Source organism: Elephas maximus, chromosome 22 (assembly GCF_024166365.1).
Source record: "Elephas maximus indicus isolate mEleMax1 chromosome 22, mEleMax1 primary haplotype, whole genome shotgun sequence".
Taxonomy (NCBI): domain Eukaryota; kingdom Metazoa; phylum Chordata; class Mammalia; order Proboscidea; family Elephantidae; genus Elephas; species Elephas maximus.
This window is the reverse complement of record NC_064840.1, coordinates 80,154,939-80,169,775: the sequence shown is the minus strand read 5'-3', so window position 1 is coordinate 80,169,775 and position 14,837 is coordinate 80,154,939. Positions and strand designations below refer to the sequence as shown.

The 14,837-nt window shown below is 40.8% G+C and overlaps 1 protein-coding gene across 1 annotated transcript in view; it reads left to right on the top strand.

Annotated features, from left to right (window-relative positions):
- LOC126065373 (cytochrome P450 4V2) overlaps positions 1–13,961 on the top strand; it is a 34,380-nt gene extending 20,419 nt beyond the window's left edge. Inside the window, exons 6-11 of the mRNA XM_049865286.1 lie at positions 424–550; positions 3,680–3,868; positions 6,666–6,768; positions 10,059–10,193; positions 10,288–10,467; positions 11,484–13,961. Coding sequence (XP_049721243.1) covers positions 424–550; positions 3,680–3,868; positions 6,666–6,768; positions 10,059–10,193; positions 10,288–10,467; positions 11,484–11,656 — 907 coding nt within the window. The 3' untranslated portion in view covers positions 11,657–13,961. The remainder of the gene's footprint in view (positions 1–423; positions 551–3,679; positions 3,869–6,665; positions 6,769–10,058; positions 10,194–10,287; positions 10,468–11,483) is intronic.
- Positions 13,962–14,837: the final 876 nt, after the last annotated feature.

Here is a 14,837-nt window from a genome sequence, read left to right as displayed (position 1 = left end):
AGGTAGATAATAACTGTCTTATTGAATCGTATGCTTGAAAAATGTTGAATTGGCGAATGATGTGTTATCTATATTTTTATGACAACAAAAAGAAGTAAATTTCGTCTTGATCTTTGGTCCGGGAGCCCTGGGAAGTGTTTGAAGGTGTCATTGAAGAAACAGAAGCAGAGATCAGGTGGCTAGCTAGTAAGGATGGTTTACAAAGGACTCTTCATCCTTCTAAAGAGCCCATTGTTTTTTTTAAAGCTTCACGGTTAAGCAATAGCACGTGCCCTCGTTGCTGAGCATCCAGCATGGGGCTCCTTGTAGCCTCTAAGACTCGTCATCACCATTCCCATATATTACTTTTATAGAAGCCAAGCACCAAATCGTAGAAATACACATTTTGATGTAACAGCTAATATATTTTCACCGTATTCATAGGATGAGTGACATGATACTTCGAAGAATAAAGATGCCCTGGCTTTGGCTTGACCTTTGGTACCTGATGTTAAAAGAAGGAAGGGAACACAAAAGGAGTCTGAAGATCCTACACACTTTTACGGACAATGTAAGTCCATGATTTTTCTGTTTTGTTAACATACCCTATGTAGGACCACAGAGCCTGTGTCTTACAAAATAAAAGCTTAATTGAATAATAGTGGAGAAAAGTGAGAAACAAGATTACATTTAAATTATTTATTCAACAACTATTAATTTATCACTTAAAACCAGAAAAACCCAAACCCATTGTTGTCAGGTCAATTCTGACTCATAGCAACCCTATAGGACAGAGTAGAACTACCCCCTAAGGTTTCCAAGGAGCAACTGGTAGATTCAAACTGCCGACCTTTTGATTAGCAGCCAAGCTCTTAACCACTGTGCCACCAGGGCTCCGAAGCTGTATTACAAACCAAAAAAAAAAAAAAAAAACCCAAACCTGTTGTCCTAGAGTCGATTTGGACTCATAGTGACCCTGAAGGAGAGAGTAGAACTGCCCCCTAGAGTTTCCAAGGAACAGCTGGTGGATTTGGACTGCCGACCTTCTGGTTAGCAGCTGAGCTCTTAACCAGCTACGTTTGGTCTGCTCATTTCATGCACTAATTATGTCTTATTAGCTCCAAACCCTGAACCAAGGATTGGAAGTAATGAGTAAGAAAAGTATGTTTCTACCCTAAAAGAGGTTTGTCTAGTACAGAAATTTGTCTATAAATCAGTAAGATACAAAATGTAGTACAAGCTATGAATACTCCCTAACAGTGCGCTGTGTTAAATGAAGAGACAGGGATCTGTACTGTAAGAGCGTTCTGAAAAATGGATTAAGCAGTAGTTTTCAAAGGCAAAGGGCATCTTTTAGAGCAGTATCTTAACTTGGAAAAAATTAAAGTTTTACTATTTAATAACAAATAGAAATTACTATTCTATTTCCCATTCAAGAACAAACAAACGAGGAGATAGTTGTTTTGTATATAGGATATCAGTCTCTGTATTAAAGGTCTGTTTATGAAAAAGCAAGATTCAGTTGAAAAGATGTCAAATTATAATTAAATTACTATTAAAAGTACCTATTTATATATATTTGCTGTAAATTTTGGTTTAAAATATTTTGGGATTGCTTCCTTACAGTGAAGAACACCTACCAGCAACAGATCAAGTGGTTAGTCAGTGGATGTTAGAGCAACGAGATGCTGGTTGTGTTGGCCACGGTGGGGCAAAATCTGGTGGTAGGAGAATAGCCAACAGTTTGTATGCTATGAACATAATTGCATTTTTCCTCACATTTTGTGTATTTAGTATCAACAATTAGTAAATTCCAGATTGAATGAACAATACTATTCATTTAATAAATATTGACTAATTGTGCACCAAGAATTCCACCCAAAATAAAACATGGTCTTTTTGCCCTTAAAGCACTTAGGACCCATTTCCCTTAAGTAACTTAGTTGCAGATTTGGTCAGTTACCTGATTGTTGTTGTTGTTGTGGTTAGGTGCCTTCAAGTTGCAGCTGATTCATAGCAACCCTAGGCACAACAGAAAAAAACACTGCCTGGTCTTGCACCATCCTCACAACTGTTGCTGTGCTTGAGCTCATTGTTGCAGCCACTGTCAACCCACCTCGTTGAGGGTCTTCCTCTTTTCCGCTGACCCTGTACTTTACCAAGCATAATGTCCTTCTCCAGGGGCTGCTCCCTCCTGACAACACGTCCAAAGTATGTAAGACGCAGTCTCGCCATCCTTGCTTCTAAGGAGCGTTCTGGTTTTACATCTTCCAAGACAGATTTGTTCATTCTTTTGGCAATCCATGGTATATTCAAAATTCTTCGCCATCACCACAGTTCAAAGGTGTCAATTCTTTTTCAGTATTCCTTATTCATTGTCCAGCTTTTTCATGCATATGAGGCGACTGAAAACACCATGGCTTGGCTCAGGTGCACCTTAGTTCTCAAGGTGACGTCTTTGCGTTTTAACACTTGAAAGCAGTCTTTTGCAACAGATTTGCCCAATGCAATGTGTCATTTGATTTCTTGACTTCTGCTTCCATGAGTGTTGATTGTGGATTCAAGTAAAATGAAACCCTTGACAACCTCAATCTTTTCTCCATTTGTCATGAGGTTGCTTATTGGTCCAGTTGTGAGGATTTTTGTTTTCTCTATGTTGAGGTGTAATCCATACGGAAGGCTGTGGTCTTTGATCTTCATCAGTTGCCTGATAGGAGGAAAAAGTTGAAATGTATAACCAAATTAAGTTTATGGACTTTAATTCTTTTATTCACTTAACAAAATCTATTGAGCATTCTTAAAATGCCAGGCAATGTTCTAGAGGCTGGAAATATATCATGAACAAAGCAAACTCCTTGCCATGTGCATAGCCCATTCAAGTTGGAGTAGAAAGACATTAAGTAATAAATATATGTCAGGTGGTGATAAATCAAATGGAGAAAAATAAAACAGGGTTAGGAAGATAGAGAGTGCCGGCGACTGGGGTAGCAGGCATCAGGGAGGTGTCTCTGACAGGTAAGCAGAGACCTGAAAGAGGGGAGGGAGTTGGCCAGGCAGGCACCTGAGGATGGAGCATTTTAGGCAGAAGAAACAGAAAAATGGAGAAAATGACTAAGTGTTCTTGTTGTTTCTTTCCTGCAATGCAACATGCAACTAAGAGTGGCCTATAATAGGTCTATGATATAATGATTGCATTCTCTCCACTACTTGAACTTTTTCCTCAGTACCCATCTATAGGGTACTATTTAGAAGACTGCTACTGTATTCTCACATTGGAAAGACTGCAAGAATAGCACTTGGAAATTATGAATTTACCTGACATTAAATTTTTTTTTCAAAGTTTCACCGTGTTTGGTGGAATGCTTTGGAAAAGGATTGCGAGGGTGGTTGCACAACTTAAAGACTGTAATCGGTGTCACTGAATTGCACACGCAGTCGTCGCTGAGTTAGCATATGCTTTGTTATGTATGTTTTCACCACAATTAAAAAAAAAAGTTTCACCAAATCATGCTCTGAACGTTAGTAGGAAGCTTTACTATATTTTTGTAAGATCCTAAGTTATTGTTGAGATAGGAAGGACAGGGAAAGTTTAGAAAAAGTAAATTAAAGAAGCTAATATGTTTTTCTTGGGAAAGATGTTACTAAGCTATACCCTATCCCAAGTGAAAGCACGTGCCTGTTGTCTAATCGTATCACACAGGTCATCGCTGAACGGGTCAGGCAAATGAAGAGCCCTGAAGAATGCAAAGACCGTCATGAGAGGGACTCTCGCCCCACCAAAAATAAACGCAGAGCTTTTCTTGACTTGCTTTTGAATGCAGTTGGTGATGATGGGAACAAGCTAAGTCGCGAAAACATTCGAGAAGAAGTTGACACCTTCATGTTTGAGGTAATTTATATTACTGTGTTATGTTCAGGTACCATTAAACAAATTCCAGGTGTTTATAGAATCTAACATTATTTTTGAAATATATAAACAAATTTTAATGTAGCTTAATATAACAGGATGATTCATTATATTAAGAAATTACAGAAAATTTAAGAACTGGGTTAAGTACCAGACCAACTTCCTTCCTTGGAGTAATGCTTTGACCAGTGTTGGGTACAGCGATAGACATGTTTTCCTGCAAGAAATCTCAAATCTGTCAGACTTTTTCCAAGCAGAAAATTAAGTACCAGACCAACTTCCTTCTTTGGAGTAATGTTTTGACCAGTGTTGGGTACAGCGATAGACGTGTTTTCCCGCAAAAAACCTCAAGTCTGTCAGACTTTTTCCAAGCAGAAAATCAGCAAGAAATTACTCTCAGTTTTCCTTATCATTTCATGCTTCCTTTTAACCTCCCAGACCCACAAGTCTATTTCTCACTTCCTCCTCTTTGAAGTTCTAGCAGATAAGTGCTTAGCTGGGGCTGAAAAAGAAGATAATAAAAACCCTCCAATGAAGAATTTAACCAGTTTGTGTTCTAAAGGGATTTCTGTTCTTCAAATAAAAAAGTAGTTTTTACAAAGGTAATTATGAATATTACACTAAATATTACAAAGAGTGACTCTCAATATATGTGTTGTTGTTAGGTTCCATCATGTCGGTTCTGACTCATAGCGACTCTGTGTACAACAGAACAAAACACTGCCTGGTCTTGTACTATCCTCACTATCATTTTTGTGCTTGAGCCCAGCGTTGCAGCCACTGTATCAGTCCATCTTGTTGAGGGTCTTTTTCTTTTTCATTGACCCTGTACTTTACCAAGCATGATGTCCTTCTGCAGGGACTAATCCCTCCTGTTAACATGTCCAAAGTATACGTAGGTTACCAAATAAAGTTAAAGAAGTATTTTTAAAAAGCAATATGTGGTAATATCCTCAAAGTGGAGGACAGTGAAAGACAGCCGTGGTTTTTGGTGGCTCACTGCACGCTGGACCAGGTGTTAGCTGCTCTGCACACAGCAGCCTGCTGCAGCGCCGGTGCGTTCCTCCTGGGGGAGTGAGACTCCACGATCCAGTACAGAGCAAGCGGGGCAAGGAGTCTGGACCTGAGTTCTAGGTCTGGCTTTGCACTGATCAGCCGTGTGACCTGCTCAGACGAGGCCCCTGTCACAGGTTCCCTACATGCAAAGAGAGAGATGGGCTAGTGCAGGGGTTTTAAACTTTTTTAAAAAAGCAAAGTACTTCATTGAAAATAAATTTTATGCAGAAACTGAACACCTAAGCTAGCTAAAAAGTGAAGTAATGCAGTGTTAAGCAGCTCTGTGGTGTGCTAGAGGTGTGTGACCTGGGCACCTCAGCAGGCCTTTCTGGGGCTCCGTGTCCTCATTGTCACATCACAGGCCTCATGGAATGGTGGTGACGATTAGACCAGATAAAAGGTGAACGTGTGCTGAGAATCGTGCCAGGCACACAGCAAGCTTGTAGCAACTATCAGCTATTATTATTTGATGTTGGAGTGGAGAGGCCTACTCATATGCCTGCTCTGTGTGCAAGTGTGTAGACACTACACACACACCACGTACACACACACACTCACATATGCAGGTGTATACATACATGCATCCATACACACATACACATGCATACGTACTTACACACACACACAGGTGTACAGACATCTCCAAAAACCAAAACCGAACCAGCTGCAGTTGAGTTGACTCTGACTCATAGTGATCCTACAGGACAGAGTAGGGTTTCCAAGACTGTAATCTTCATGGAAGCAGGCTGCTATGTCTTTCTCCACAGAGTGGCTGGTGAGTTCAAACTGTTGACCTTTTGGTTAGCAACTGAGTGTGTAATCGCTGTGTCACCAGGGCTCCTCTACAGACATATACATGTGTGTATATAAATATATATATACATACATACATACAAATTCATATACACATACACAAACCCGTACACATACACACACACAAAAACATAAGCATATACACATACATGCATGCATACGTACACACATGTACACATATACACACACATCCAGGCACACATACACACACACACATACATTCTGCACACATGCACACATACATACACACACGTACATACACATATGTACACATAAACACACGCAAGCACAGGCACACACATTCACACATGCACACATGCACACAAGCACACATATACACACATACATACACACACGTACACATGCACATACATACATACACACACATATACACACACATACATGCACACATATACGCACGCACACGCACGCACACGCACGCACACGCACGCACATCCCCCAGGAGTGACCTCCTACTCCCATGAAAACGACCAGACTAGATGATCTCTTTCTCCTGGCTTTGAGATGTTAACCTTTTCCCTTTACACTGAGTGGAGGCATGTGGTGTAAAGCTGTAACGCTGTGCCTTCCTCCACCACAGGGAGATGAAGCTAATATTAACCTACCCGTCATGCCCCGGGTCCTGGTCCCCAAATATTAAGGTTTTCACCCCTCCACTGCGCCCGCAGTGTGCTTCGGTAAACTGCTTTCTGTGTTTAGCAGGCACAGCGGAATAGTAAGTTCACTGGGCTTCTCTCACGTGTTTGGATCAGCCTTCCACTCTTAAATTCTAGAAAAGCTGTTGAAAACCATTTAGCAGGAGAATTTCCTTATGTGACTCAGTAAACAAGTGAAAAGACACCTGAATATAACTCTGCTTTTTAGGCTTTTTTTTTTCTTACATTTTCAGGGCCATGATACGACAGCAGCTGCAATAAACTGGTCATTGTACCTCTTGGGGTCTTATCCAGAAGTCCAGAAAAAAGTGGACATGGAACTGGATGAAGTCTTTGGTAAGAGTGGCTCCTTCACCAGTTACACTGTGGTCCCATGTCCACCAAAGCGAATGTCGGCCTTGCTCGTTAAGGATAAGCAGTAGGATCTGTTCTAAAGACACCATGATGAGCAGCAAGGCTCCCATATGGGATCCCTTCCAGTTCCAGTCTCCTTGGCAAGACGTCATCCATGTGTTTTTCTAATCTAAATGCCTGCATCCAGACATTTACCAGCCACCTGACGTGGGACTGCACTGAGCTAGATGCTGCAAATACAGGGTAAATGTTATTGTCCTCAGGGCTCTAAGTGCTCAGCAGGCAAACCAGACACAAGTACAGGAAGCGTTCCATCGTGGGGTATGTTTGAGTGGATGAAGAAGGTGCTTTGGGGGCGCACACAGGAGCAGGTGAAGGTAGTTAGGAAAAAAAAACCAAACCCGTTGCCATCAATTCCAAGCCGTAGAGACCCTATAGAATAGAGTAGAACTGCTCTATAGGGTTTGCAAGGAGTGGCTGGTGGATTCTAACTGCTGACTTTTTGGTTAGCAGCCAAGCTCTTAACCACTGAGTCACCAGGGCTCCGAAGCTGGTTAGAGGGGTCAAGAAAAGCTGTTTGATATAGGATTGCATCTGGCCACAGATGAAAATAAAAATGGATTAAGTTGATAGGAGATAAATTTTTTTCATACAATAAGCAGTCTGGAGATAAGGAGTCCTGGCCTGATACTTAGAGTTCTTACCTAGGGCCCCAGGCTCTTTCTTTGTTCTCTCTATCATCTTTACCAGACAGCCTTTTGTTTTCTCGATTGTTGTCACAAGTATCAGGTTCATCTTCAAGCAAGAAGAGAGGAGGAGGGGATGGAGGTTGTACTCGTTTCTGTGGCTGCTGTAACAAGTTACTACAAGCCCGGGGGGCTTAAAACAAAAGAAATTTATTCTCTCACAATTCTGGACACCGGAAGTCTGAAATCAGCTTCACTGAGACTAAGCCAATGTGTCAGAATAGCCACACTCCCTCTGGAGGCTTCAGGGAAGAAAGTTCCTTGTTTCTTCTAGCTTCTGATGGCTGCCGGCATTCCGTAGCTATGGCTGCGTCGATCCAATCTCTGGCTGTCTTCATGTCACCTCCTTGTGTGTGTGTGTGTGTGTGTGTGTGTGTGTTGAGTCTCCCTCTGTCTCCCTTTTCTAAGGACACTTATGATGGCTTTGAGGGTCTTACCTGCGCAGTCCAGGAAAATCTTCCCATCTCAAAATCCTTAACCACGTTTCCAAAGACGCTTTTTCCAAATAGAGTAACATTTACAGGTTCCAGGGATTAAAACCTGTTGCCATCCAGTTGCTTCTGACTCATTGTGACCCTATGGATGGGGTAGAACTTCCCCATAGCGTTTCCAAGGCTGTAAATTTTCACGGGAGCAGACTGCCACATCTTTCTCCTGCGGAGCAGCTGGAGGGTTAGAACCACAGACCTTTAACTGACCGCTTAACCATTGCACTACCAGGGCGCCTTCCAGGGATTAGAACCTGTAGTTAGTTAGAACCCTATATGTTTGGGGCCATCATAAGCCTACCACAAAGGTGTCTTCCTTTTTTTAAATCACATGTTACATGGCTCCCCATAGCTAGAAGGAGAATAGGAAGAAGGGGCTACGGTTTGATTCAGCCCACTGACAATGTGGTATCGAATGCATCTTCATGAAGAGAAGAAGGAAAGGAGTAAATATAAAGAAAAAAAGGAGGAGAAGGAAGGCATTGTAGAGAGGAGGGAAACTAGATGAACAGTGGCACATCTTACTGTCCTAATGCTACAATACCACAAAATACCACAAACTGGGCAATTTGTAAGAACAGAAATTTATTGCCTGCAGCTCAGGTAGATAGAGGTCCAAATCAGGACATCTTCTGTGTTGAATCCTTCTGAGGCTCTGAGACAGGAACTGTCCTATCTTCTCTTCCAGCTTCTGGTGGCTCCAAGCACTCCTTGGCTTTCAGCTGCATTGTCACACAGCGTCCTTCCTCTGTTCTTTCCATTTCTGGGTACCTTCTCCTCTTCATAAAGACATCAGTTACATAGGCTCAGGACCAACCCTACTTCAGTATAACCTCCTCTTAACCTAACTGATAATATCTTCAAAGAGTCAATTTCCAAAAGTCACATTCACAGGCACAGGGCTTAGGACTTCTTTTGGGAGACACAACTCAGTCCACAACAGAAATGGAAAGGTTTCCATTTTGGAGGGTGATAGGGAACCGTGAGGGGCAGCCAGAATGAAGGACATTTGGTAGAATGTATTGAGAGATGAGGCTGGAAACACAGTTTGATGTTCAGATTATGTGAAGGGTAGAATTTCACATCAAGAACTAAGACTATTTTGTAGAATGGAGACAAACTAAACTTTCTGGCTCCTTCCCTTTTATTTTTTTCTGTATCATTTTTAATTTCTCTCAGATTGTCCCTGGTGTGTAAATTTGTTCTTCTAAAAGCTCGGAGGTCTGTTAGAATGGGCTCACACCTTTTGTATCCTCATTACTGGTCTCGCAGATGCTCTTTGATCTCACATAATTAGCAGTGCAATAATTTACGACTACAACCTTTGTTCTGGGCTTCTCAGGTTTTATGCTTATTAAGCCTCAGTCTTCTACTCCCAACATTAGTTCTAAAATGTTTTGAGGCCATTAATCTTTGGGTATTGAAGTGCAAGTATTGACTCCTTATGCTGTTTTTTTCCTTAATGAGGTAAAATTCACGTAACGTAAAATTAAACATTTTAAAGAGCACTGTTCACTAGCATTAAGTACATGCAAATTTGTTCCGTGTTACGTCTGTCTAGTCACAGAACATTTTACCGCCCCAAAGGAAACTTCATACCCATTAAGCAGTTACTCCTCGTTCCCCAGGCATTCCTCCCAACTTCTGGCTGCCACTAACCTCTTTTCGGTCTCCAAAAATTTACCTCTTCTTTGTATTTCATATAAATGGAATCATACAATATGTGATGCTTTGCGTATGGCTTCTTTCACTTAACATAGTGTCCCATGTTGTTTTGATTATAAAACCCAATTCTCACTCATGGACAGAGTAGAACTGCCCCATAGGGTTTCCAACGAGTGGCTGGTGAATTTGAACTGCTAACCTTTCGGCTAGTAGCCATAGCTCTTAACCACTGTACCACCAGGGCTCCATGTTAGAAATTCTCCTTTAGAGCTGTAGGTGTTTAGCATTTAGTTGATTAATGCATTCTGTGAGGCCCCCACCCCACACCCGAGCAGCTCTTGAATCGCCTTGGTCTTATGTACTATTTACTCAGGAAAGTCTGAGGGTCCTGCTACCTTAGAAGACCTGAAGAAACTCAGATATCTGGAATGTGTTATTAAGGAGAGCCTTCGTCTTTTTCCTCCTGTTCCTTTATTTGCCCGGACTCTTAATGAAGATTGTGAAGTCGGTAAGTATTCTAGAATTAGAATATTAGGGAGAACCTATTTTTTAAAATATCTGCCTTGCTCCATTCTCACGGCATCTTGCCTGTTCCTTGACAGCGGGCTACAAAATTTCGAAAGGCACTGAAGCCGTCATCCTCGCCTATGCTCTGCACAGAGACCCAAGATACTTCCCAGATCCTGAGGAGTTCCAGCCAGAACGGTTCCTTCCAGAGAATATGCAAGGACGCCATCCGTATGCGTATGTGCCCTTCTCTGCTGGCCCCAGAAATTGTATAGGTTCGTATCCAGCAGAACTGGCTTGAACTTTGAGGCCTGCATGGGAGTGGGTTTCTCACAATAATTTCTTTGAGCTGTAACGTGACATTGCCCGTACATGACAGTCTTAAAAACAGTGTTCCTTTTTCTGCCACTGTACTATTCATTATAGTTTTAAAATATTACTATCACAAAGCAGTGATTAAGAGCTACGGCTGCTAACCAAAAGGTCAGCAGTTGGAATCCACCCGTCGTTCCTTGGAAACCCTATGGGGCAGTTCTACACTGTCCTGTAGGTTGCTATTCATTGGAATAGACTGGACGGCACTGGGTTTGCTTTCGTTTTTTTTTATCATAAAGCATAATCAGTTTCAAAGTGGAGTTTAAAATGTTTCACAGAGTTTGGACTGCAGGGGAGTGTAGTTTGTTCTGCTGGAAGACTTATTTGTACAATTAGGTTATGTCTAACTGAATTTTTTTCTTTTCTGCTTTTAAGGATGGCATTTTGCAAAACCAAAACAAAGACTGCCTACTGCATGGCCAACTGAAATACTTAAAACGAATGCACGTCACTGCCCATTATAAACACTGTGGGCTTTCGTGTCTCCAGCATTTTATTATCTATGTAAATTTATCATTCGTATAAAATGTAAATTATAAAAATGCAGACATTAGTAAAATGAGGCTAGATGAAATGGGTAAATAAGAAGTATATTTGGTGACTCTATAGAAAATTAAAGGCCCAATAAGAAAGCTATCTACAGTAGTGATTGTCAGGCTTGGGTGAGTCTAGGATTCATCCTGGGTACTGCTAAAATACAGATTCCCTGGCCCCTCCCCAGCTGTTTAGATACCTGGGAGAGATGGAGCAGGTGCTTAAGGATCTTCATTTTTAGCAAGCATCCCAAGTGATTCCGATTCTCCTAGGGCCTTCTTTTGAAAAAATAAAATTGCTTGCTTCCTCTAATAAGGCCTGTTATTTCTCACATTTGAGAAATATCTACCATTAAAATGATGGTATTTATTTTTATTTAAAGGTCAAAAGTTTGCAATTATTGAAGAAAAGACCATTCTTTCTTGCATACTGAGACGGTTTTGGGTTGAATGCAACCAGAAAAGAGAAGAGCTCGGTCTGACAGGAGAGCTGATTCTTCGTCCATATAATGGCATCTGGATCAAGTTGAAGAAGAGAAACTTCAGTGAATCCTAACTATTTTTTTTTTGGGTTATGCCCTTACTTTGAAAACAGAGAAACTTGGCATTTAAACTTTATAGATCATTCATGCAGTACTCTTAATCCCTGACCTCATTTTTCATGTCCCTACTTACCTTGGAGTCAAGTCTACCAAAGCAGGCGTTCTTGTATTTTAATCATCGCCATAGTTGCTACCCCTGGTCTCAGCCCCGCGTGTTGAGTTGATTTAGCCGATCTCAGTATCTGGATAAGAAGATAACAGATTTCTCCGTAGCGGGATCATAGGCTATTTCAGTTTTACTTGAAGGACCCAAAGGATATAATTTAATGGAAGCCCCAGATCTTTCTTAGAGTATTCCGACTGACTCAGAAACTTACATATGTGTATACACATATTAACCCATTACCTTAGAGTCGATTCAACTCGACTGCAGTGAGTGGGTTTATATACATATTACATAAAATTTGAAAAGGGTGAGTAATTAAGTATTTTGACTTAAAGCCTGAAGTTTCTTAATTATATCAGTGGCATCAGTTATGAGAAAAATGATTATTATAGCACTTTTCAGATTTTATTACCTAGAGCAGATGATTTACAGGTTGATTCATAAATTCTTTTCAGTTTTTCTTTTGACTGTGAACTTACAGCACTCATTTCATTTTTTGTAACATCACCTGTACCCATTGCCATCAAGTCTATTCCAACTCACGGCGACCCTGTAGGACATAGTAGAACTGCCCCATAGGATTTCCAGGGAGCGGCTGGTCTATCCAAACTCCAACCTTTTGGTTAGCAGCCTGAGCTTTTAACCACTGTGTCCCCAGGGCTCCCATAACATCACAGTTACCTTTATGTATCGTATCTTATTGGGAGATGTTCCTTTTGGTAATCCCCACTCCTTCGCAGTGCCTCCAGGCTTTATTAATGGTTCCTGGAGCTAATCTGGGGCCTGGTGGTGCGGTGTTTAAGCGTTTGGCTGCCAACCAAAAGGCCAGCAGTTCAAATCCACTAGCTGCTTCTTGAAAATCCTATGCGGGCAATTCTACCATATCCTACAGGGTCGCTATAAGTTGGAATCAACTCAACAGCAATGGGTTTATCTTTTGTGTTGTTTTTTGGAGCTGATCTAGTTATACTTTTTTGCATTAGAAGTAAGAGAATGAAATCAAAGAGAAACTAAGTTTTTGCTCAAAGTAATGCCACTAGTTGGTGACTAACCTGGAATTAGATAGAAGTACATACGCTAAATCTCTCCACTCCAAATCTGATACACTTTCTGCAACAATATGCCACTGCTTTGTAGAGCTCAAGCCTGTAACTAGATGTTTCAGTAGAACTTGGGCCTTTTGTCTCTGATCTAGCCATATTTCTTCTAGAATTTCTCGTCTTTAAAGAGAAAAAGAAGCCATTCATCTATATTTAATAAATCCAATTATCCAGAACATGCTTATAAATCTGATAACTGGTACACATTCTTGGAATTTTAATTCCACAGACAATACCTCTATTGCCTCATTCAGTGGCTTTTAAATAACTTCTTTTAATCAACAATTCTAAGAAGATTGATTTTTTAAAAAATTTCCCAAGGCAATAGCAAATAGAACAGCAATAGTGTGGGATATGTGTTCTCTAATAGCTACCAAAGGAAGAGGTTAGGAAATTAAACCCACTACAGCCAGTGGTATCTACGACAGTCAGCAGCTTCAGATACTCCGTTGTCCCCAAAAGCCACAGTGCAGACGACCTAGTCCCAGAAATAATGATGAAAGTCGAGGAAGTATGATACAGTTGGAAACGTTTTCCATCAAATAGTTAACCTTGTTGTCTAGATAATGGATATATGTAGAAAATCTTGTTCCCAGATGGTTTTGGATAATTGTGGTCTTATTGATGAAAATTAGTATTATTTCTAAGTTTTATGCATTTCAGTTTAACCTTTGCCTCTTTCTTTTTCTGTGAACCTACAGTAGACACTAAATTAAATCAAAATAAAGCATTACTTTGGGGTTGAATTTTTAGCCCCAGGATAACTTTGATTCATGTTTTAACTGGTAATTCATTTAAGCAGTGTCAAAATTAAGGTTGAAAAATTGTGTGATGTTCTGCAGTATCAAAATGCAGGTCCTGATTTTTTTTTAATAAGAGGATGGTGAAATACCTGCTTGTGTCCCTTCTTACCTGTGCCATTGCTGCTTGACAGAGATCTATCAAGAAAAATAAGTTACATTTTAGACAGGGTGCTACATTTTATTCTAAGAATCGATGTCAGTTTGAAATACAGATAAAAGGTAGATTAATGGGTGGCTGATTCTTAATGGATAATAAAAGAAATAACACTTTTGAATGGATGTCACTGATGACACTCTGGCTTTCTTACAAAATGTTCCTTGTGCCTAGACTCTGAAGAAGAAACTAGAGAAAGAGAAGAAACACCAGAGCGTTTTGCTCAGCTCATAGCGGATAAAGGGAAATCCAGGGCTACCTGGGAATCCATAAAACCAAGAGCATCATTGGGTCCCAGCATTTGTAGTCAGGGGACTCCTCTGGGTGTTGGACTACTGAACTGGTGTCCCAGTCATCAGCACAGACAAGTGACAAATGTCAGTTTCTGGACCAACTGACCAGTTTCATAATTAACAGATGCTGATCGCAAAAAAAAAAAATCAATTTTTACCCTAGAATGTATATACAAAAAAAACCAAACCCATTGCCATCAAGTCGATTCTGACTCATAGTGACCCCATAGGACAGAGTAGAACTGCCCCATGAGGTTTCCAAGGAATGGCTCGTGCATTTGAACTGCCGACCTTTTGGTTAGAAACCAAGCTCTTAACCACTGTGCCACCAGGGCCCCTAGAATGTCTATAAAAGATCAAATGTCTTTTTTCCCATCATCTAATAAGAAGAGTGAAGTAGGTATATTTTTAAATGCTTGGTCTACTGCAAAAAAAAAAAAAAAGGTTGCCATCGATTTTGACTCATAGTGACACTATAGGGCAGAGTAGAAATGCCACATAGGGTTTTCAAGGCTGTAAATCTTTACGGAAGCAGACTGCCACATCGTTCACCCACAGAACAGCTGGTAGGTTTGAACCACCAACCCTTTGGTTAGCAGACGGGTGCGTTAGCTACTGTGCCACCAAGGCTCCTCTCCAGCATGTACATGCTGTAAATATGTAGTTATGATTGGAGCTA